Source organism: Elephantulus edwardii, unplaced genomic scaffold (genome assembly GCF_000299155.1).
Source record: "Elephantulus edwardii isolate Elephantulus edwardi_28Jun2011 unplaced genomic scaffold, EleEdw1.0 scaffold00037, whole genome shotgun sequence".
Taxonomy (NCBI): Eukaryota; Metazoa; Chordata; class Mammalia; order Macroscelidea; family Macroscelididae; genus Elephantulus; species Elephantulus edwardii.
Window position 1 is genome coordinate 17,275,571 of NW_006399787.1, and position 22,822 is coordinate 17,298,392.

General features: G+C 47.1%; 1 protein-coding gene across 1 annotated transcript in view; it reads right to left on the minus strand.

Annotated features, from left to right (window-relative positions):
* Positions 1–3,184: 3,184 nt before the first annotated feature.
* Positions 3,185–22,822, minus strand: part of SMOC1 (SPARC related modular calcium binding 1) — a 251,084-nt gene continuing 231,446 nt past the window's right edge. The window contains exons 11-12 of the mRNA XM_006884738.1: positions 11,174–11,418; positions 3,185–3,571 (exon numbers count right to left, since the gene is read on the minus strand). Of these exons, the coding sequence (XP_006884800.1) occupies positions 3,555–3,571; positions 11,174–11,418 (262 nt within the window). The 3' untranslated portion in view covers positions 3,185–3,554. The remainder of the gene's footprint in view (positions 3,572–11,173; positions 11,419–22,822) is intronic.

Below are 22,822 nucleotides of genomic sequence, written 5' to 3' on the forward strand. Positions count from 1 at the left end.
GTTTCTTTGCCATCATAACTACACACATGCTTCCACTAACAGACAAGAGACAGCTGCCCATTGATCAGATATCAAAACTGAATCTTTTCCACAGAAGGTAAACAAACCTACCAGTGGGCCATTGCTGCCTCTAGGGACAGGCCACTAGAGCTCCTTCTAGGTGCAGGAGAGACAGGCTAATTACCAGAAAAGCAATAAACCCATCAGAGTAGTAGATGTGAAATGTACTATGTAAACCATGGGAAGCAAGTCTCTGTTTCCAGGCAATACAGAAATTGCAAACACTTTACGAAGATAGAAAACACAAAGGTAGTCAATGTATGCTGCAAATGTCATCAGAGCCACTCATGAACCCTTCCAGTTCTTTTCTGGGTGCATCCAACTGTCTTTTGGCCACTAAAATGTGATCAGAATGATGTGAGCTCCTTCTAGACAGAAACATGAAGAACCGGTGCGATATTCCACGTGCTCACATTCTCCTGTCCCCATAATCGAGGGAGCCTGGAGACGGAGCTGCACTCAGCCTGATCCCTAAGTGAAGATAATAGGAAGGAGGAGCCCCAACTGGCCTATGAGCCCCAGCTGCAGGAGTGACAAGACAACCTTCATGTTTTAAGTCATAGAAGCTTAGGGGGTAATATGTTACCTCAGCCTTTCCTGGTTTCTCTCAACTGATGCAAATAATAGTTTTGTGGTGTTCTTGTCATCCTGTGAAGAGACCAGGTCCTCATATCGGGTGCTCCCCTCCACCGTTAGGTAGCAGGGTTACCTTGCCTACTAGAACCTTGACCATGAAAGTCTCATATGGGATCACAGCTGTTGTTGTTACCATCGAGTACGACTCATAGTGCCCCCAGGAACAAAAGATCTGAACCCTGTTCTGTCCTGCGCCATCCTCACACTTTCTGACAAACAAGAGCCCACTGTGCAGTCACCATGTCAATCCACTCGGCTGAGGGTCTTCCCCGCCTTTGCCTATCCTCCAACCTTCCTGGCATCATGTCCTTCTCCAAGGTTACCCCCGGGCAACCTGGGATCCCAAATTAGTAGCTAAATTAAAAGTGTTGGCTAAGCAGACATTGAGCAACGGGACCCTAATAATAAGAGTGCACCATGTAACACGGAAAAGGGGACAGGGCAGGCACTTGCTGAAGGTGAGATACTGTTGGTAATTTGGTAATGTGTTCTCAAGTCAGAATTGACCCATTGTGGACTCTCCAGCAGGTTTTCGGAGGCTGCGAATAGCCTGAGAGGAGACTTTCCGTCCTTCTCCCATGGAGCAGTTGGTGGATTTGAAACATGTGCCTTTGGTGTTGCAGTGCAGTTTACAGAGAGAGACTGCACAGTCACAGTAGGAAAGCTTCTAGAGTTACTGTTCTCAAGGCAAAGCACAGTGCCACCTGGTGGCCATGTCTGCGTTCCCATCTGGACACATCATTAAAAGCAACTTGGACATCCTAGAATCAGAGTGGAGGGCACCAAGGCCAGAGAGAATGACGAAATAGTCTATGAAACAAAGCCTCAGGATCAGAGGAGGCTATGCGAAGAAAGAAACAAGAGCCACCTAGGCTTATCAGATTTTATTTTTTATAAAACAAGCTACAAATGGTTTTCCCTCCCTCACAGAGGAAAACCACAGAACAACCTACATGTGAGAGAGAAAATGCCAGGGAAGTAGTCAGGATTTCTGCAAGGAGGAGCCTCTAGGCCGAAAGATGGGTCTGGATTCTCCTGCAAAGTCCACCCACGTGGTCCACTTGCTGAGCTTTCCGGTCTGGCTAACAGGTGAGGGAGTCCTTTCTAAATGTACATATCTGAACATATCTCTTAACTGATGGATCCACCAAACACCTTTGAGAAACCTCCTATAACTTTCACCAATATAGTGAAAATGTCTTGTAACCTGAGTCCCATCAGGTCCTATACCACGTAAGTCAAGTTTGTCCCTGCTGGGGCACTTGGCTTGCCAAGTATGTGCCTTGAAGCCTTTCCCAAAAGGGATGAACTGCTAGCTGGCCAAGGTGGTTGTCCTTATAGGAGAACATGGGGGTGGAAATTTGAGAAAAGGCCAGATTTTGAGGACAATCCTATGAGGGCATCTCGCCTTCTAGTCCTTACCCTCTGTCCAGGGCTGATCATAGAGAAGAGGTACTAGTGTCATTCACTGATATCTGTCAGAGAGCTGTCACACCATCATCTGGGCAGAGGGAGATGTGCATCTGACCCAAAGGCCTCACAAAGTATCTGTGGACAGCCAGACCTGTGTGTCCCCAGAACTGGGTTATTATCCCTGTACTTTAGGGGGAGGCAGAAGTAGGGAATGTCAAGATCAGTTCTATTCTTGGCATTGACCAACAGCGTGGACACCCATGAGGAAATTTAAAGGGCAACAAGAACTTCAGTATTGGGATTTTTTTTTAAAAAAAAAAAACAACAACTTTTGAGTTACCGACAAGGTGGTTCATCCAACTCCTCCCTCAGACTTGTAATAACCATTGGTGATGGCTACAGAGGCCACAGAGGTGAAACCCAGCCTGCTTCCAGTCTTGACAGAGCTAAGTCTTGAGATGTCATATGCGTGGACTTGCAAGGAGGTGAATTTTCTCCACTCATCTACTAACCTTTCAGCACCACGCATACCAATGCGGGTTTTCTGTCCTCCACCCTGCATGAATATTAAACATCTACTAAAAGTCTTACTATGTGTCTTTGCAACTTAGCTTCTCATGCCTATTTTACACAGAGTAGACGGATGCAAATGTTTAAGTGGATCTATTGCCAATCCTTTGGTGTGCCCACTGAGTTCAGGCCACTGGGACTGGAGGGCAGGAACACATGGGGTCTGAGAGGAGAGGTTCCTGCACTGGGTCCTCGAATGATCTGGAAATTCCTCCCTTTTGGAGGCAAGTCCTACTTCTCAGCACTTCCCCCCCTGGAGAAGGACAAAGACCAAGTGGCCTGCTAGCTTTGACAGCTAATGGCGTGGAGAAGTACTCTTTCCACCCAGAAAGTACCAACGGTGTCTGCAGTCTAGTTGAAGTGCTCGCTCTGCACATAAAGGAGGGTGATCTCTAAGAATACCGGAGGGCTGAGGACAGAGTCCTGGGTTTTAGAAGGTTGTCCAGAGCTCCCACCATCCACAGCAGGGCGAGGGGTGGGAATAAACAAACAGCAATGCCAACAGCTGTACAAAAGAACTATACAATTTACATATATATTTATATACAGTATATAAATCTCTTTCTTCTCAATCCCAACCAAGCCCCCCACCCCAATAAACTAAAGTCGTCAGTAGCAGATCAAAACAAATGCAAAATAAGAGAGAGAATAGTCTTTCTTCCCTTCCCTTTCCCCACTGTGGCATTAGAAAATGGTGTTTAAAAAGGAAACTGAAAACAAAACACACAAACAAGAGTTATTAAAAGTGCAAACATGGTGGGCATCACTTATGTTACATGGGATGTGGCTGGGTCACGGGCAGCGTCAAAGGTTAGGCTTCTGATGGTCCATCCTGTCTCCCTGGTCCCTCCTACTGCCCTTTGGTTTTCTGCTTCTTAGACAAGGCGTTCTACTGAGAGGAGGCGAGAGGGCACAAAAGGAAGGGAAGAAGAGGGAGGAAGTCAGAATTAGGTTTACGAGAAGTCAAGTGACAGAGATCAACTTCCCCGCAAGAGCAGTTTTTGCCACTCTCTGCTGGATAAGGGCTGGGCGTGAGGTACTAGTAGACAAGACTGTGGGACAAGCCCACGTTTACCAGCTAGTCCTCTGTAGCCATGAGACACCACCGTTAAATTATGTATACTGCATTGAAACATATGAGTGAGAGAACAGTTTAAAAGCGATATATGATTGGATGTTATGGTTATGACAAGAGTCCAGAATGAAGGTTGCATAGTGGAGTGTACTTGGAGGGTGGGGAAGGATTATATACCAATGAAAGAATTTTTCTTTCACTTTTCAAAGCAAGGAGAGAACGAGGGGTGAGGGGCGGTGAGCAGGGAGAAAAGCGCAACATTAAATGAATGGAAATCCAAAATTCTCTGTAAACATTCATCAAAATTAATTTTAAAAAGATGATAAAAAAGACCCCAAATGATATGAGTTTAATAATCTGAATGAAGAACCAGGCTTTGCCTGGGAAACACAGGTTGGAGAGCAAACACTTTGCATAAATTATATGACACTGAGATGCCAGCTTTTAGACCAGGGGCAGATACAGCAGGGACCCTGGTAGTAGGTAGTAGAGCGCTGGGATGCTGATAGGTCAGTGGTTCAAATCCACCAGTCTTTCCTTCAGAGAAAGACAGTCAGTCTCCTCCTTTAAAGATTTACACCCTCAGAAACTTGACAGAAGTTGACAAGAAGCAGCAATTCAATAGAAGTGGGTTTGGGTGTGTTTATAGGTGGGGTGGCAGAGTCCTGTGGTCGGTGCCCAATATTTCTCTTGTATCCTTAGAGTCTAAGTCATTTGGCCAAGTCCTCCATCCGCCCCCCCCCCCCAAGGTGCCAACAAAACTGCACTGGGGTCTGCAGAAAAACGGAATTGCCTGAAGAAAAAGAAAACTTACTGAATGTGTTTGTGCCTGTGCGCTTCCCATTAGGTAAGCTTCCAAGGTTGCCACCTGCAACAAAGACAAACAGATGTCACACTGGGAGCCTGGACCCAGGGAACTGATGGAGCTTGTTCTTTATCTGGGTTCCTACCCAGAGAACAAAGGCTGAACTTGGGAAAGAGACAGAAGTTTCTGATCACACTTCCTGCTCTGTGGGTGTCCATGAGGCTGGCTTGCTTGATTGAATCCATTTCTAGACACCACCTATCAAACAAGCCCCTGTCCCACAAGGTCAGATCTCTTCTGGGACTCCCCTTTGGGGTCCTCAGTTCCTGGCTGAGAAGGGTTTTGGTGCTGATGGGCATTTGCATGACTTTCTTGGTCCCCATTTCTCCAAGTGGCAGGTTCTCTGAGAGGCAGAGCTGGAAGGAATCCTTGAGATCAACTGGTCCAGATACAGAGGCCTGGGGCAGGCAAGTGATCAACACAGGGTCTAAGTCCTGGTGCTAACACGTCCCCTCCTCAGGGGGTACTGAGCTGTTCTGTGCTGGCTCCTATAGAGCCTGGTTGTCCTGCAGGAGTAGTAAGGTGCTGTGGAGGCAAAAATTAGGCCAGTTTGTAGGGCCCTCTAAGTCTGTGTGACTCTGTGCAAGCTCCTTAACCTCTCTGGTCCATCCGATGCAGAAGTGGAATAAGATCACGACTGTATGATCTGCCCCGCCTCCATCATGGATGTGATAGATCTACTGAGCAGGCAGAGGCTAAAAAAAGGCTCCGGGGATTATTAAGGGCTGTGGAACCCAAGCCTGCCCAGGGATCATAAGAACTGACAGCTCAAAGTCACCTTCTGTCATAACAACGTTGCTTTCAACTGAGAAAGAGCATGGATTGCAGAGGAATATTGCTAGTCAGTTCCCAGCTCATGACAACCCCACAAACAACAGAAAGAAACGCTGTTCAGTCCTGTGCTTTCTCTGTGATCAGCAGAGTACCAGACCATCAGCTATCACTATGTCTAATTGTACAGATGAGGGAACAAACGTTGAAAGGGAGTGGCAGGCAGCTGGGTCAGGTCACCTGGTGGCTTGGCTCCAAATCCCATCTTTTTTCTCCTCTTCCTGACAACTGCTCCTCTCAGTTTCAGGAAGAAATATCTATACCATAAAGAGGAGGCCTGCAGCAGCCCGCAAGCTGAGACTCTGGAAACAAAATGCACAGCTCTCACTGTAAAGGGCTCACCGTGCCCGAACCCTTACCTGTATCATTGCATCTCATGCTTACAGCAACTTTCTATGACGCCTGTCTAATTATTCTCAATTTATGATGATGAACTGAGGCTTCAGGTTATCAAGGAACTTGACCTGATGGCATAGCTATTATGGGGAGAACCAAATTCATACCCTGGGCTATCTGCCTCTGAGAATTCCTGCTCTTTACTTCCTGGATGTGGAGTGGAAAAACTACCCCCAGGGCAGGTAGCATCCTGGGACCATTTACAGAAAGATCCAGCATTTCACAAATATGGAGAAACTAGTTTCCATTCTATAGCCATTTAAGAAAGAGGCTCTTCCTTCACTGAGGAAAAGTCCCCGCCCACAGAGTGTGTGGGTTTTTGCTGGCAGACAAGTCCACTCCCCAGCACAGAGTCCAGTGGTAAAAGCAACTGTGTTCACACTGTTGTTATTGTTGTTATGTGCCGTCGAGTTGCCAGCTACTCATAGTGACCTTATGTACAACAGCCTTGCTCTATCCCTTGCCAATCTTATTGTCTCCAACACACCCACTCCCATTACCCCAGTGACTGAATCAATCCATCTCATCGAGGGTCTTCCCCTCCTGTGCTGTCTCTCCACCCTCCCAAGCATGACGTCCCTCTCCAAGGACTGGTCCCACCTTGCAACATGTCCAAAGTATGTCAGACGGAGTTTCAGAATCTTTGCTTCCAAGGAGCAGCCTGGCTTCATCCTCTCCAGGACAAACTTGTTTGTTCCCCTAGAAGTCCACAGTATATTCAATACTCTTCTCCAGCACCACAGCTCAAAGGCATCAATTCTCCTTCTATCATCCCTAGTCATTGTCCATCTCTCAGATGCATAGCAAGTAATTGCAAAGACCATGGCCTCTATCAGACACACCTTAGTCTCCAGACTGACACTGTTGCTCTTGAGTACTTTGGAGAGGTCTCTGACAGCAGACTTTCCCAATAAAATTCACCTCTTAATTCCCTGGCTGCTGGTACCAAGAGTATTGACTGTAGAGTCAAACAAACTGAAGCTGTCAACAATATCAACCTCTTCACCACCATGATGCTGCCAATTGTCCCAGTGGTGAGAATCTTTGTTTTCTTAATGTTGAGCTTCAACCCATATTGAAGGCTGCGGTCCTTGACCTTTTACAGCAAGCATTTCAGATCCTTCTCAGTTTCAGCAAACAGGATTGTGTCATCTGCATAATTCAGATTGTTGATGAGTCTAACTCCAATCCTGATGCCACACTTCTCCTCTTAGAGCCCATCTTCCCTGATAATCTGTTCTGCATAGAGATTGAAAAGATAGGGAGATAGGACACATCCCTGGTGCACACCCTTCCCAATTTTGAACCATGCAGTGTTTCTTTGCTCTGTTCTGATGACTGCCTCCTGGTCCAAATATAGGTTTCGCACAAACACAATCAAGTGTTCTGGGATTCCCATTCTTCTCAGAGTCAGCCACAGTTTGTTGTGATCCACACAGTCAAATGCCTTCACATAGTCAGTGAAGCACAGATGGACGTTCCTCTGGTACTCTTTGCTTTCAGCCAAGATCCATCTGACCTTAGCTAGTGTTTTTTAAAAGACTCTGTGTGTAAACTCCAAAGCTACACTCATTCCCAAGCTCTGCATTCCCTCCTCTATCACATTCCATATCTGGTGTGCAAGCCCTTCTCTGCCCACTAGAGGGCACAATATGATACCAGATGACTGACAGGGCTCCATTCCCTGGGCTTCCTCCCCCTACCATCTATTCAAGGTAGCTTTTCTGGCACTGTCCAGAGGAAAGGCCCATGGAAGCAGTCAGTTACGACTTCAAACCATTTAATAAATGCCAGGCACTACCGAGTGCTAAAGAAGCTGTGCTGCAATTCCAAAGGCACACAGTTTGAATACCCTAGCAGTTCCAGGGGAGAAGGATGGGCAATCTCTCTTAGAAGTTAGTGCCTCTGAAAACCCACTGGAGGTCAGCTTTGAGTTGGTTCTGACTTGATGACACCCAGTAACAACATGTTAAGATCTTCACAGGCACATTCTTGTTGTATCATCTCAATACTATCGCCTCCACTGTATAGATGACAACACTGAGGTAGCAAAAGGAGATTGAGACAGCTTGCCAAAAATCACAGAGCTAGCAAATGGTAACAGGACTCTGGTGGCCTAGCCAGTAAAGAGTTGTGCCTTCCAATCCAAAGGCAGGCAGTTCGAATCCACCAGCTGCTCCAAAGGACAAAGATGGGCAATCTCTTCCCATGCAATTAACTGTCTCCAAAAACAGGCTGGAGGGTCAGCTATGAGTCGGTTCCAACTTGATGGCACATAAAAAACAACAGTAAGTGGTAGTGCTGGGTTTAAAGTCAGGTGCATCTGACCTCAGGGCCCCTGCTCTTACCTACAGCCCCTTCTGCATCTAGAGGAAGACAGCTCATGGGCTTCTCGCCTCAGGTCTGCAGTCCACAACCACGGTGTCCTGGAGAGCCAGCACTAGGGGATTTATGACAGAGGTCTCATTTCTCAGTAGAATGGCCATGCCAAAGGCCTATCAATTAGATAAATTACTTTGAAGTAGGTTGGAAGCTTTCTCCATACATATTCATTAACTTAAAAGCCAGGTCAGGCATGCTCATCTGATAGACAGTCCAGAGGATGAAGTAACTCAGCCTGGGTCACATGCCAGTGAGCACACACCAGTGCCAGAGGCCAGCGAGGGAGGAACACAGGTGAGATACCCAGGATAACCCATCCATTTTACATGCACTTACACTGATAAGTAAGGGTTAGAACACGAGGGAACCTTTTCTGTCTTTTTAAACTAAATTCTTTGTGGGAAAAGCTTCTATTTCAAATAAGTGAAATCTACTGAGGTCAAGTCTGAATCATAGCAACCCTCCATCAAGTTTCTGAGACTACAAATCTAAACGGTAAGAGACTGTCCACCTTTTTTCTGCAGAGCGGCTGGTAGATTTGAACCACCATCCTTTTGATTAACAGTTGGATACCTTGTGAATTATGCCTTAAGGGCTCTGGTGAAATGCCAATCTGCTCCTTCAGCCCAGACCCTTCATCTGCACTTTAACATGTCTGAATTGCACTCTTTATACTTTCTTGTCCTTCTATATTTGCTCTGCTTTTCTACATTGTCCGTCTCAGTGAATACATCCACCCTTCAGTTGCCCAGACCAATCCTCACTCCTTGTTGTCAGGTGCTATTGACCCATAGTGACACTAGAAACAACAGAGCTGAACCCTGTCCTGTCCTGTGCCAACCTCACCATCTCTAATACACTTGAACCCACTGCTGCAGCCACTGTATCAGTTCATCTCAGTGGGGGTCTTCCTCTTCCTCTCTTTTGCTGACCGTCTACCATTCTAATCATGATATCCTTGTCCAAGGTAGAACCTCTCCTAGCAACATGTCCAATGTATGAGAGATGAAGCTTTGCCAACCTTGCCTCCAAGGAGAACTCTGGTTGCATTTTTCCCAAGACATACCTACTCAGTATTCTTCTCCAACATAACTCGAAGACATCGATTCTTCTTCTGTTATCTTTATTTATTGTCCAGCTCTCTTAGGATAACTTCAATCACCAAGTTCTTCAGTTGTACTTTCTATGTGTTCCTTGAAATGACCCACTTCTTTTCATTCTTCATTGCATTTTTAATAATTCCGGCTGCCACCACCTTTTACTCCATCACCTCTTATCTAGACTACAGCCTCCTACTGGACGACCCTGCTTGCATAGCCTCCAATCCATTTTCTCACTGGACCCAGAAAAATTCAAGCAAAACTCATCTTACCATTCCCCTGTTGAATCTCTTCAACCATTTCCACTGCCCTTAATAAGTCTAAACGTTTTTTCAAGAATTAAACATTTTTTTCAAACTCATCTTGTCTACCACCTCCTTTCTTCTCCTGCCACCTTCAAATCCTTTGCCACATTAAAATATTTCCCTTTCTTCAGAAAGGGAAAATCATTTCTTGATCTTCATTTCTCATTTGCATTCAGCTTAGAGTGCTACTCTCCCTGTGACCTTTCTTGCTGGACCAACTCCTTCTCATTCCTCAGGTGGTAGCTTGGAGCGGGGACCTGCAAACCTCTTCATTGTCATTGCATTGGAGCTGACTTGGAGCTAATGATCCTCCTGTGGGTTTCCCAGCCTATACATCACGTGGGAGAAGACTGCCCATCTTTCTTCCATGGAGCTACTGGAAGATTTGAATTGTCAGAGACACCCCACCTTTGACTGAACAGCACAGCTCCCTACAGACTATGCTACCAGAGCTCCCCAAAACTGACTAGATCGTAAATAAGGCTTTATGGATCATATACAGTCTCAGTTGTGTATCTTCTTTCTTTTAATCACCACCCTCTGACAATAGAAAGACTATGCTTAGCTTATGCACAATACAAAAACAGGCTGAATTGGGCCCACGGGCAGCAGTTTGCTGAACTCTGAATTAGATATCATTTCTTCACAAAGCTTTCCAAGACCACCTGCACCCTTGCTGTTATGCCATCTGTCCCCTTAGCTGACTTAAAAGCTTGTTCCTACAATCTTTGTGGTGAGACAGTCACCGCGATCCACGTTCTTTTCTTTTTGGGTTCCCAGCCTTCCTTCGTGCTGGGCATGGTCTAGTGATGAAGGTCCAGGAAGGTCATGTGCATGATTTCTGGGGCTGACCCAAGAAGCTTCACCACCACATGCACATCCCCGAGCTTTACTCCTTGGGGCTCACTGGGACGGAGGATGACCTGAGGCAGCCGTGGAAGCCACACAGTGAAGCAGGCTCAGCCACCGGCTGCCTGAATCTAGACTGACTGTGTGGAGCACTCCTTACTTCTGTATGCCATCCATAAGCCATAACCTGGATCCACTCTTAACTAGAATGTGGGCAAAGGAGTCTACTGCTGAGTCATTATATAATGGTGGGTCTGGTCACCAATGGCAAGAAGCTGTGCTGCAATCCCAAAGGCACATGGTTCGAGGACACCAACTGCTGCTCCAAGGGAAAAGGATGAGCCATCTCCTCTGTGTGATTAACTGCCTCTGAAAACCCACCAGAGGGTCAGCTATGGGTCTTCGAACTCGATGGTACACAACATTTGTTACAGCAGCCTGGCCTCTCTTAACTAACAGATTCTTATAGCACATAGCACTGTGAATTCACTATTTGCTTCTTATCTGCCTCCTCAGCAGACGGCATAATAAATAAGGGCCTCACGAGTCAATCCCACCATGGTATCAGAGAGCAGAAAGCACGGCGCACGCTCAGGAAACCGCCGAATGAATGAGTACTGGGCGCTCCTTTACCGGGCAGCCCTTGGTCCCTGTGGCCGAGTGGGGTCAGAGGCAAGGAGGGAGCACCTACCTTCCTTGCTTACGCCCAGGCAGCCCTTCAGCTCAGGCAGCGAGATGACCTTGTCCTTGTTCAGGTCGCAGTAGTCAGTGAAACGCCGGGCGCATTTCTTTGGTTTGGCTTTCTTCTTCACATAGCGCTTGAAGGGCTTCATCTCCCGCTTGTTAATGTCGTTGCTGCTGTTGCTGTCCAGCTGGCTGAAGTACCAATGGACGACGCGCTCCTCCAGGGTATGGCTAGGGTCTGGCTCAGTGAACCTGGGCCACAAAGAGACACCCCGTCCCAGAGAATATTGCTCAGGATCTTACAAAAAAGCATCAACCCCACCATAATTCTCTCCTCGGTAAGATGCCAGGGGCACTTGCCAAAGGCTTGCAGACCCGCTCAGCTTAGGACCGAATCAAGACACCTTCTCCAATTTTAGTCCCAAGATTGAGTCATTTCTTGAAAATTTCATCATGGCACCCCTTTATCACATAAAATTGTCCCATCCTCAACCCAACAATTGCTGCATATCGTCAAGTCATAACTGATCCTCCACCAAGTTTTCAGAGGCCGTTAATAACACGGGAGAAGACTGCCTATCTTTCTGTGATGGAGTGGCTGGTAGATTCGAACTGTGGGTCTTTAGGTTGGGAGCTCAACTCCTTACCACTAAGCCACCAGGAATTTTCTTGTATGAGTGTTCAAGACACCTTGCCTACATTTAATTCACTTGAGAAAACCACAATTAGAATCCAAATTGTCATCTTCCTGGTCTAGTGTCCACTAGCAGGCAGGCTGCAGGTCACTTAAGGACATGTACGAGCATGAATGCACGGAACATGAGAAAGGTATTTTCTGTGCAGGGTGTTGTAGGGACACGTGTAGCGTCCTTTCCCATAAATGTCACACACACTCAGTGTCGGGCCAGGTCCCAGGAGGGCTTCCAAAGTCGGAGGAGTAGTCCTTGGCCTCAAGCTGTTCATTTCTCCGTGGTATGTGAAAACAACCAGTGGTTATTAAATATAAACTGTGAAATACCAATGATCTATTGCTGTGGGGTAACAGTGCAGTAGAAATTAAAAGAGGGAGGTAATTGGGATGCTACAAATAGAAGGTTAAAACCTAGCAAGTCCCAAACCTATTGTGGAGAGTCAGTTGCCCCATCAAGTCAGGAGGGTTTGGGTGATTTTGCTGAGAACAATGGACTCAAATACCGGAGTTCCCTAGTGTGGAGCTGCACAGCAGTGGCCACGACCAACCCAGACACATGCATGTGGTAATTGGAAGATTCCTGGATACTCCTTTCACTTGCTTTGTTTCCAAAGGATTCAGGGTAATAACTAATATTTACAAATTTACAAACCAGTGATCGGTCTACTCCAGAGAGGGGACTGGGGCCTCTCAACAGAAGGACAGAGTCCCATAAACTCCAGGTTTGGTAATGAATAAATTTGGTTGAGGCACTTGTACTGAAGATTGTCTTGGAAAAGGGAATCGTTTGGGGATGGGAGCACCATACATTCAAATGCTTGGTCTGCAGGGCATGGAGAATAGACAGAAGGAGTGACTTGTGGTAAGGAGTTGTGTTGCCAACTCAAAGGCACACAGTTTGAACCCATCAGCTGTTCTGTGGGAGAAAAATGAGACCTCTCCCATGTCATTCACAGTTTCTGAAAATCTACTGGAGGATCTATGAGTAACTGACTCAGTGATACTTCAACTCAATAGCATGTAACAACATAGCCGGAAGTGGGGATTTCAAGAGGAGGGGATCCCTGTCCCATAAGGACCCAAACCTGGGCTTTAGAGTCTCTCTGTATATTCTGAAGTCATATTGGGGGAGGGGGTTACTCAAGGCACTTGCTGATGCCAGCCAGCCTGTGTTGTCTGGTGTTTGCTGAGTTTCCTATCAGGGAAGATACAAACTCTGAAACCACCTCTGTAAAGTAGCCAGCAAGCTCCCACCTCTCTCCTTCCTTCCATGTGGCCTCAAAGTTTAGGGGGAAACAAGATTCTTTTTTTTAAAAAAAAAGTTGGGGGGAGGGCTACCCATCTCAATTACATGGATTTCAGTCTTGGCATGTCCTTGTTGGCACCCTGAGCTGGTTCTAAGGTGGGTAGGAGTTAGTGGCTCTCCTAGCAGCCACACCCCGTCCCAACAGACTTAACTCAGGACCATGGAGAACGTGGGAAAGATGTAAGGGAGGGACTTCAGGGTCTGGATCTGACTCTTTCCATCTGTCATGGAAACAGAACTTAGAGTTGTCTGAAATAGGCGTGATGTTCTTCAGTGTGCGGGACAGGTTTCTTTCTGCTGCCACTTGGAGTTTGGTTTCTTCATCTTCCACGATAGTCCTTGGATGGTGTGATCGGTTATTAACCAAGGGTTTGGAGGTTCTAGTCCATCTGCTGTTGTTATGTTCTGTTGTTTTTAGTTGGCAGGGTGACTCTTTGCCCACTAATAGACTAGACCTCCCTCTAGTGGGCCCAGAGTAGACTCAGTAGAAAGACTCTTAATTTTTGGTAAAAAAAAACCCCAGTCATTAAAGATGCTGCTGAGCACAGTCCAACCCATGGGCCACTGTGAGCCAGTCAACTTGATGGCAGTTTTGGTGGGTTCTTTCATCCGCAACCCCCCTGCAGTGTACCTGAGGTGGGCAGGCAGCAAGGTCAGGAAGGAGCAGCCCCTCCGTGGAGTGCCTTACCTGCCCTGCCTTCCTCGCACTGTGAGGAGGAGTCCTGGGGATGCCATCTCCCAGAATGCTCAGTGCTCCCTGCCCCTCCTACCAAGGGCTACGAGGGCCCCGCGGCGCAAGCAGGCAGCTCTTCCTCTCACCTTTAGGCTCAGCATAGCGTAATGTCTACCTCGGGCCTGGAATAATAAAACCTCAGTTGCAGGGAAACGATGAGGTCACCCCATCCAGACGCCTTGCCAGGGGAGGCACGCTCCCTCCAGCACGTGTTCCCGCTCCTGCCTGTGCGTCCTGCTCTCAGCGGCTCCCAGGCCAGAGCTCCCCCAACCCTGCCAGTAAGCAGCAAGAAATAGTTCTTCTCCCGCTTTACAACCTCAAGGAGTTTTCTCCGTGCCAGAAACCGATCATCACTTGGCTCCTGCTCCCTTCTCCCTCCCTTTATCCCAGCTCTCCCCTCCTGCCTGGTCTCTCTGGTAGAAAGACTGTGCAGTTGCCTCCACTCTCCCATCAGAACCCCAGCACAGAGAAGCCAACACATCTAACCTCTGGCCTGCACAGCCTCTCCTCCTAACCTGGACACGACAGCGACTGGCCTGCGCTGAGATGCTTAGAGAAGAGCCCTGGGTCCTCTCTAAGTGGTGTCTCTGGGTTCCCTGTAACACCTCCGGAACTCAACTGCGGCTTGGAGGCTCAGAGCCCTGCCTCCCTGTGCCCCTCCCAGCCAGTACTGCTCTCTACTTCTGGGCTCAAATGTCCTCTGAGCAATAGAGCCCAGCTCTGCAAGTGAACCCAGGCAGGACAAGGCTTGAGGCTCGTGGTTTAGAACCCAGCATCTTTGTCAAACAAGATCCAAGTGTGTTTAAAGCAAGAATGCTGTAACTGTTAGGTTCAGGAACCCTTCTGAGAACCGAGACAAAGCTATGGCCCCTCTCTCTAGAAAAGCATGCAGGCACCAAAGTCTACAGATGTTAGAGCATTAACGGGCTCCCTAAATCCCATCCAAAGTCTGTGGATTCATGCTTGGAATATATTCCAAGAACATGAGAACTGAGGCACAGAGACTTGTATAACAGCAGCGTTATTCACCATTGCAAGAACATGGAAACAGCCCAAATGTCCAACCACAAGCGAATGGATTGAGAAATTATGATACATTCACACAATGGACTACTATGCAACATGCAGGAGCAATGATTTGTAAATTACTACCTAATTTGGGAGGGACTGGAGTGCATTATGCTAAGTGAATGAACTCAGTCTCATAAGGATAAATACGGCATAAGGCCATTATCGTAGAACATGTATGAGGATTCCAGGATGGAAGAGTGGGAGCAGAGGGGTGAAGGTAAGGGGTGAAGGTGAGCGGGGGTGGTGATGGTTAATCATAGGGTCACACAATTTGATGGGTGGAGAGAGGGGTGGGTAAAGGAAATGGGAAAGATCCAGTGTGAAAAACAATGTATACGAACTTTGTAAGTAAACCAGAAGTAAAAATTTTATTTTAAACAACAGCAAGTCTGTGGATTCAAATAAAGAACTTTTGATCTAGAAGGAAGGAGATGCTAGAAAAACTTTGATGATGAGGTCTCTTGAAGATGAGACAAAATAATAGTAAAGTTAGAAGGGTCTATATTTCTAATAAAAAACGAGAGAAAGAAAGAACTCCTAAAGATATCCAATTGGGACTTGGAACTCTGTAAATCAAGATTCTAGCTTAGCAACAGCCTGAAGTTCCAGAATAGGCCCAGACAGCAGGGTTATGTACCTGCTTTACACAAGCTTTATATGTGCTTTATACAAGGTCTGGTGAAGACTGCGATCTATTGCGAGTAATCTCTTAACTAAGGAGAAGCTGTGATTTCCCAGAGAGCACTAGACAGGAAGGAAGCATGAAGAATTCCCCAAAGTCTTCTAGAACCCTCTGAAGAATTCTTCATTGGAGAGTTTCCTATCATAGTTAACATGTTGCCACAAATGACGGTAATGCATGGGGGGGGGGAGTGTTTCTAAGCACGGTTGTCAATTTAAAAGTGTGCGGCAATGTGTTAAGCTTCCCATCGCTCTCCTAACCTACAAGCCATACTTCATTGATCCCTCCAGCTCCCATTGCTTCCAGAATTATCCTTGGCAAACACCTGCAGCTTGCACTCCCAGCATGAGGCTGACGCTGGCACAAGACTCCCATTTATCTCTCCCGAGCACACGTATGTGGAGATGAGGACTACTGAGGAGCAGCTGCCCAAGGGGCAAACGTTTGAGACCCTACCTTAGAGATGCAATGATTCCTTACAATCACTGTAGCGGCAGTCACTGGTCTATGCTATGGCTCTCCCTACATGTGAAGCTGTGCTTCTACTGAACACGCTCACTGAGCACATGGAAGGCCCATGTTTCCTTGCTTAGAGGTGGAAACCAAACCAGTGTCCACTGGGCCGGCTGACTCATGGCAACCTGGAGGGTACAGAGTATAACTGTTCCATACGCTTTCCAAAGCTGTGAAACTTTCAGAATATCACCAGGGCTCTCTTCTGAGGTGCTTCTGGGTGCGCTTTAATGGAGGTTCTCTAGTGTGTGTGTCATTTTGCACATGCTCAGTGCCGATCCAGTCTAAGAGCACTATCCCAGGACTCCTTAGCAGAACCCAGTCTTGACTAGACCTTACGCAAAGCATGGGAGGTACTGTACTTTACTGTCAGGTTCAGAAAAATTCTGGCAACAGCTCTGCCTCTGGGCCCCTTTGGTGGCTGCCCCACTGCCCCTGCTTCCAGGGATGGAGACCTCTAAGAACTGCCTGCTCCTGCCGACACTCACCTCTCGTCTTCCCCAGACTCTGAGGTGGCAGGTGTGGCCCTTCTCCTCCAGCATGTTCAGCTTTGCTTCTGCAGCCTCAGCCCCTCCAGGCTTTGGCTTCAATGCACAGCTGGAGAGCCAGCCCCATTTACCACAAGCAAACCTGCCGTGGCCAAGATCCGGAGCCCAGTTCTGCTGTCCCAAGCAGTTTTGAGAGGAGGGGTGGCAGGCTGGCCTGAGAGTACTAGCCAAGCCAAGCAGACCAACCGAACCGTCTGGAGCTGGGTGGAAGCCCCAGCAGCTGTGTGGCAGAGATCCCGCAGTGGGGGATGGAGTGCTAGGAACTGTCAAGTCAGCCACATTCCGGCCTCTTCCTTGCAAAGCTATCAAGGGGCAACCACAGCTGGCAGGAAGGATAAAGCCACAATTCTAACAGCCTCCCCTGGTGGAGAGGGGGGGACCACGTAAGAGATGAGGAGACTCACACAGCCCAGCCCACCCACTTCCAACTCATGGTTCACAGGTCTCCCTCCACGCTGACTTAGAGGGTGGAGAGAGAGCAGGTTTTCCCTGTTCTCGATGCATCTGCCAGCTCAGATCCCTGAACTCTCCTCTGGGACGTATAAAGCACAGACCTACACTAACAAGTGCCCCAGAAGGGCAAGTAGAGGGCGAGTGCTGCCTCCAGGGAGACCTGTTGTTTGACAATGACTGTCATCCAGTGACAGCTCAGGACAGCCATTCCAGGAATCCAAGCACACGTTGCCATGGGCAGCCCACTCTCCTCCACTTAGTTTTAGGTGAACAGCACTGCTTTTTGCGATGTTGTCTAACTGATTCTGACGCATAGCGATCTTCCATTAGGTTTTGGAGGCACTAGATCTTCATGGCAGAAGACTGTCCATCTTTCTCCCAAGGAGCAAGAGGTGGATTCAAACTGCTGACCTTCTGGCTAGCAGCCTGATAATACGTTATGCACTAAGTCACCAGGGCACCTTTCCTTTTTGCTACTAAATCAGGACACACACACACACATTATTGATTAATTTCTGTTTTATTCCAACCCCATGTGTGTGAGTGTAGAATGGTGCTCGATAGAACTTGGAAGATTGTGATCTTTCAGAAGCAGATCATCAGCCCTTTCTTTTGAGACATTTCTGGGTAAGTTTGAACTGTCAACCTCTCCATGACTAGCTCAGTGCTTAGCATCCTAGGGACTTCCAATCAGGCTAGGCCAGAAAAGGGAGTAAACATCTCCCTGTCTTCCACCCTTTGCATTTAACAAGTCTTCAAAATCCTATGGATTTCATTATGAATTCTTCAGCAGAGCATCACTCTCCCTGCCATTTAAGAAGAATACTTATTTATAGCTGGGGATGCTTCCAATTTTCTATTTTGTCCCCTTCGGCTGCTCCATACTGCTATCAGGATGATTCTTCCAACAGAACCATCTGGTCACCGGGCTTCAGCAGCTCTGTGTCAGGTCCATGTTCTTTGGTATATAACACATGGACTTTGCCCATTTCTACAGCTGATTCAGTTCCTTCCATGTTCCTTCCCTCATTCAGCCCCACCTTACTCCATGGCTCCCTCTGCTGGAATGGTCTTACCACTGGTTCCACTGTTCTTAAGTACCATCCAGAACCAACAGACCCTCTAGTGAGTAAACTTGCTATGGGGAGGAGGCTGCCTATCTTTTCCCCATGGAGCAGGTGATGGATTCGAACCACATATCTTTCAGCTGGCAGCACAACTCCTTACCACTGTGCTATCAGAGCTCCCTTCCATTAGGTTGGACATTTCTCCATTTATAAGTAAAGAAGCAGCTCAAACACTGCCTCCTACATAGTACGTCTGACATTCTTTCCCTCCATGGGGGCCTGTAGCACGCTTGTCCAGCTCTATAATCACTGACACTCTGGAGTGTCATCTTGGAGTTAGAGCACTCACTGCATAATCAGACCAGCTTCTCCTTCAGCCCAGAATGAACCTTTCCCCATTTGGTTCAGAGATGCAGCTCCCTGACTGGTAGACAAAAGGGAAGAGGCCTTCTTTTCTGTGTTGCCCACATATTCCCTGGGCCTTCCTTATCACTGTCCCCTAGTGGGACTGCTTCCCTTTGGCCCCAGTAGATGTCCAGCTTGAGTTGCCTGATGATGAGAGGATGCCAGAAGGAGTAAATGTAGCTTCTTCCACCTCACGCCCACAGCCTCAGCACTGCCCAAATTCTAAGGCCAAGGCCAAACGCCAGGAAGCCTGGCTTCCCTAATTCCATATATTAGCACTGACCCTGACTTGCTACCCAGGTCTCTGCAGCTCTGTCAGTAGAAGAGCAACTGATCAGGTCTTGTCCCCACCATGCCCAAGTCCTTGACTACCATAACAGCCTTGACTGTTGTGAGCCTGACAGCTGAGTCAGCCTCATATTTGGTCAGGCGCTAGGCCCTGGGCCCCTCTGACATCTGCCAAGATGAAGAGGCCTGATCAAGACATGTCTGTATATGTCAGATCAGGTCTGTCCATCCATCTATCCATCTTCGCAGCTTTCTAATTTAGAAAACATCTTAGCATCTGTTGTGTGTGAGGCACTAACCTAAGTGCTGGCACTACAGCAGGGAAGAAGACAGAAATGGCTCTTCTCTCACAGAATTCAACTTCCTGTTGTTGGGGTAAGGCAGACAATATGTAAGTACAGCAGCGAAATGTCAGCTAATGACAAATGCTGGGCTGAGGATCAAAAGGGGCACTACCGTGACACAGGGTGACCGTATGGCTCCTTTAGCTTGGGTGACCAGGGGAGGCTTCTCTGAGCATGCATGCAACATTCATTATACTCCACCCCCCCATATGACATTTAAACACACAGGCAGAAGTCAGTCATAGGAAGGGAGGGACCCCATTTCAGGCTGATGGAACAGTTGACCTGAGGCCTTGGGGCAGGCAAGTGCTCAGCCTGCTTTGAATCTCAAGAAGGGACAGCTGTCAGGAATATGAGTTGGGAGGAAGGAAAAGGGGAATAGGAGAGATGAAGAAGAGGCCAGCTAGGTTATCTTGCAGGGGTAGTTTAGGTGTTGTTGTTATGTACCATCTAGTCGGAACTGACTCATAGCTGACTCTCCAGAGGGTTTTCAGAGGCAGTAAATTACTCGGCACGAGACAGCTCATCTTTTTCTTATAGAGCTGCTGGTAGATTTGAACCATATGCTTTTGGGTTGGTACTGAAATTCCTTACTACAAGGCTCCCTAGTTTAGGTATTAATTATGTCTAATTCTAAGAGAACAAACTGGTCCATCCTCGATAGGGTGAAACCAGGCTGCTCCTTGGAGGCAAGGATTCAGAAGTTCCATCTGACATACTTTGGGCATGTTGGAAGAAGGAACCAGTCCTCGGAGAGGGACATCATGCTTGGAAGGGAGGAGGGAAAGTGCAAGAGAGGAAGACCCTGGATGAGATGGATTGACTCAGTGACTAGGGTAGTGTGTCAGAGACAATGAAATTGGCTCTAGATAGAGTAGGGTTCAGAGCTGTTGTACATAGCGTCACTATGAGTCAGAGTCAACTCGATGGCAAATCACAACAATGACAACAACATTCGAAGTATAAAGGAACATCTGGGATGTCTTTAAATCAGGCAACCTTGGTCAGTTACTTCCTGTATAACTGCTTTTCTCTCTCTTTATTTCCTAAACCCATAATCTAATTCTGATATTGAAACTGTTGATCCTTTGATTAAAAGACCAGCCTCTACATAACAGAGTCCTTGCTAACTGAAAGGCTGGGAGTTCAAAGTCACCCTGGGGCACCTAGGAAGAAAGGTCTGGCAATCGATTTCAAAAAAAATCAACCATTGAAAACCTTATGGAACAGAGCTCTAATCTGACACATTTTTATGGGTTACATGTACATGTAGTACAAATGCAATGTACATCTTTTATCAAACCCAAACCCGGTGAAGTGTAAGTGTTTAAAATTAAAAGCATGTTTTAGGAATGTTTGAAGAAGACAAACATTAAAGAAAAAGATCTTCCAACTCCAAATTATATGTAAAAGAGAGTTGGGTGGTTTTCTACAAATAAAACTTTTGCCCTGAAAGCATGCTTGTATTAAAAACACAAACTTCTAATTTTTATTTTCTGTAAAATCCCTTTCAGCCTCCAATTCAAGGTCACCATGGCATCACCCCTAAAACTGCCCCTGACAGTGGGCAGATCAGGATCCCCCTGCCAGGCTGACCCCCTGCCAGGCACCCCTACCTGACGGTCCAGGGCACATCAAGCTGTACTCTAGTGGAAACAAATGGGGTGAAGTCTGAAGTCTTATCCACTTACTTAGGATGGTGACATAACACCTGAGGACATTGCAGCTGGTGGTCAGAGCGAGCAGCGATGATGGTGTTATGAGTTGGAGGAATCTAATCTTTTTATACTTGTACTTTTCTTTTTCCTCCCCTTTCATATAACACATAAATGTCTCATGCCTCTTTTTACATGAAAGAATAGACTTTTTTTAAAAAAAAATCAAACATAAATAGCATAAAAACTGCTCCCTGCAATTCTTAGTAGCTGATTTCTTAGAAGTAAATTGTAGGCTTCTTTTGAAGCACCTGTGGATGGGATGGAACCTCCAATCTTTTTGACTGAACAGTATGAAGACATACAATCCTGAGCACAAAAGTTTCAAAATCCACTTGCACTTCCTCTTGGAGATGCCAATATAGTCCTCTGTGTGTCAGACACTGAGCAGCCCCTCCCCGAGGCTGAGAGACCCTGTCTCTGTCTTACCCAGAAGACAGGGTGTTATGCTCTTTGAGGAGGGAGGGCTACCCCCATCACCAGGTGAATTGAAACAGTCAGAAACCAGCCTCAAAGCTTACAGGAACACTTAGGTGCTGAGAGAAAGCAATCTGTTTCCCAAAGTGACAATATAGGAGAAAACCAGCATAACTGCTTTCATGAGATATCAAATTGGATTTTCAATGAGCCTGCCTTTGTTGGCCTCTGGATGCAGGGGGGCTTGGGGTCCTGGTTTCTTTCTCTGGATATGTGATCCCCCAGTGAAGTGGTCAACTTGGGGCCTTCTAGGATCCTGGGGGCCTGGGCCTGTCTTTGCACGGACATTCTTGCCTTTACGGTACTTGAGGAGACCTCTCTTAGGCTCATCTCTGCTATGGTTTAAATTTTGTCCTTCCAAACTATGTACTGGAAAATTAACCCCTACACTGAGGGATGTAATCCCCTTTAGAAACAGGGTTTCCTTTACTATATTAATTGGGCCATATCAATGCAGGGAAGATTAGGGAAGACAGGGATCCTACAAAGATCACGCAGGACCACCCCACAAAGAAGAAGTAAAGAAGGCAAGACCCTGATTAGGATTTTCAGCCTGCGCTGCCAACACAAAGGGGCTATGTGGTTTGAATCTACCAGCTGCTCTGCAGGAGAAAGATGGGAAATCCACTCCTATGCAACTTACTGCGTCTGAAACCCCACTGGAGGGTCAGCTATGGTACACAGCAATAAATTGTCTAAAAACTATTTCTGTCCTTTAAAGCTACTCACTTGCTGACTTTCTGTTTCAGCAGCAATAATAAACTTAAGTACTACCCTTGCCTTCACAGTGGGAGGTTTTCCATAGCACAGCCCCATCCTTTGGGATTTGGCTTGCCTCATCTTCACCGCTCCCACCTCCTCCGCCTCATCTCGCCCACTCCAGCCAGGCACCCTGACGTATGCATGTGCACCGCTGGAGTCCTACTGCTCTTTCCGTCCATCTGAAATGACTTCCTCCTGTCTTTAGAGAGCTTAGTCATATGTCTCCTTCAAAATTCAGCTCAGACAGTACCTCCTTCACGGAACCTGCTCTGACTTCTCCAGACTAAGTTAGATAAGCCTTCGCTAGTCTTCTTCCCCTGCCCCTGCACTTATTAACTAGCTCATAAGTATCCATCTCCAGATACCCTAATGCCCCTTGCAGTATCGCATTGTTTGAGGGCAGGAATGTGGCTCACGTCACATTCAGGAATTCAGAGAGTCACTGATTACTCAGAACAACCAGAGCTCCTCTCAGGGCTTGGTGCATCTCACATGCTCAGTAGGTGCAGAGTGGATGGATGGATGAGTGGATGGATGGATGGATGGATGGATGGATGGATGGATGGATGAGTGGATGGATGGATGAGTGGATGGATGGATG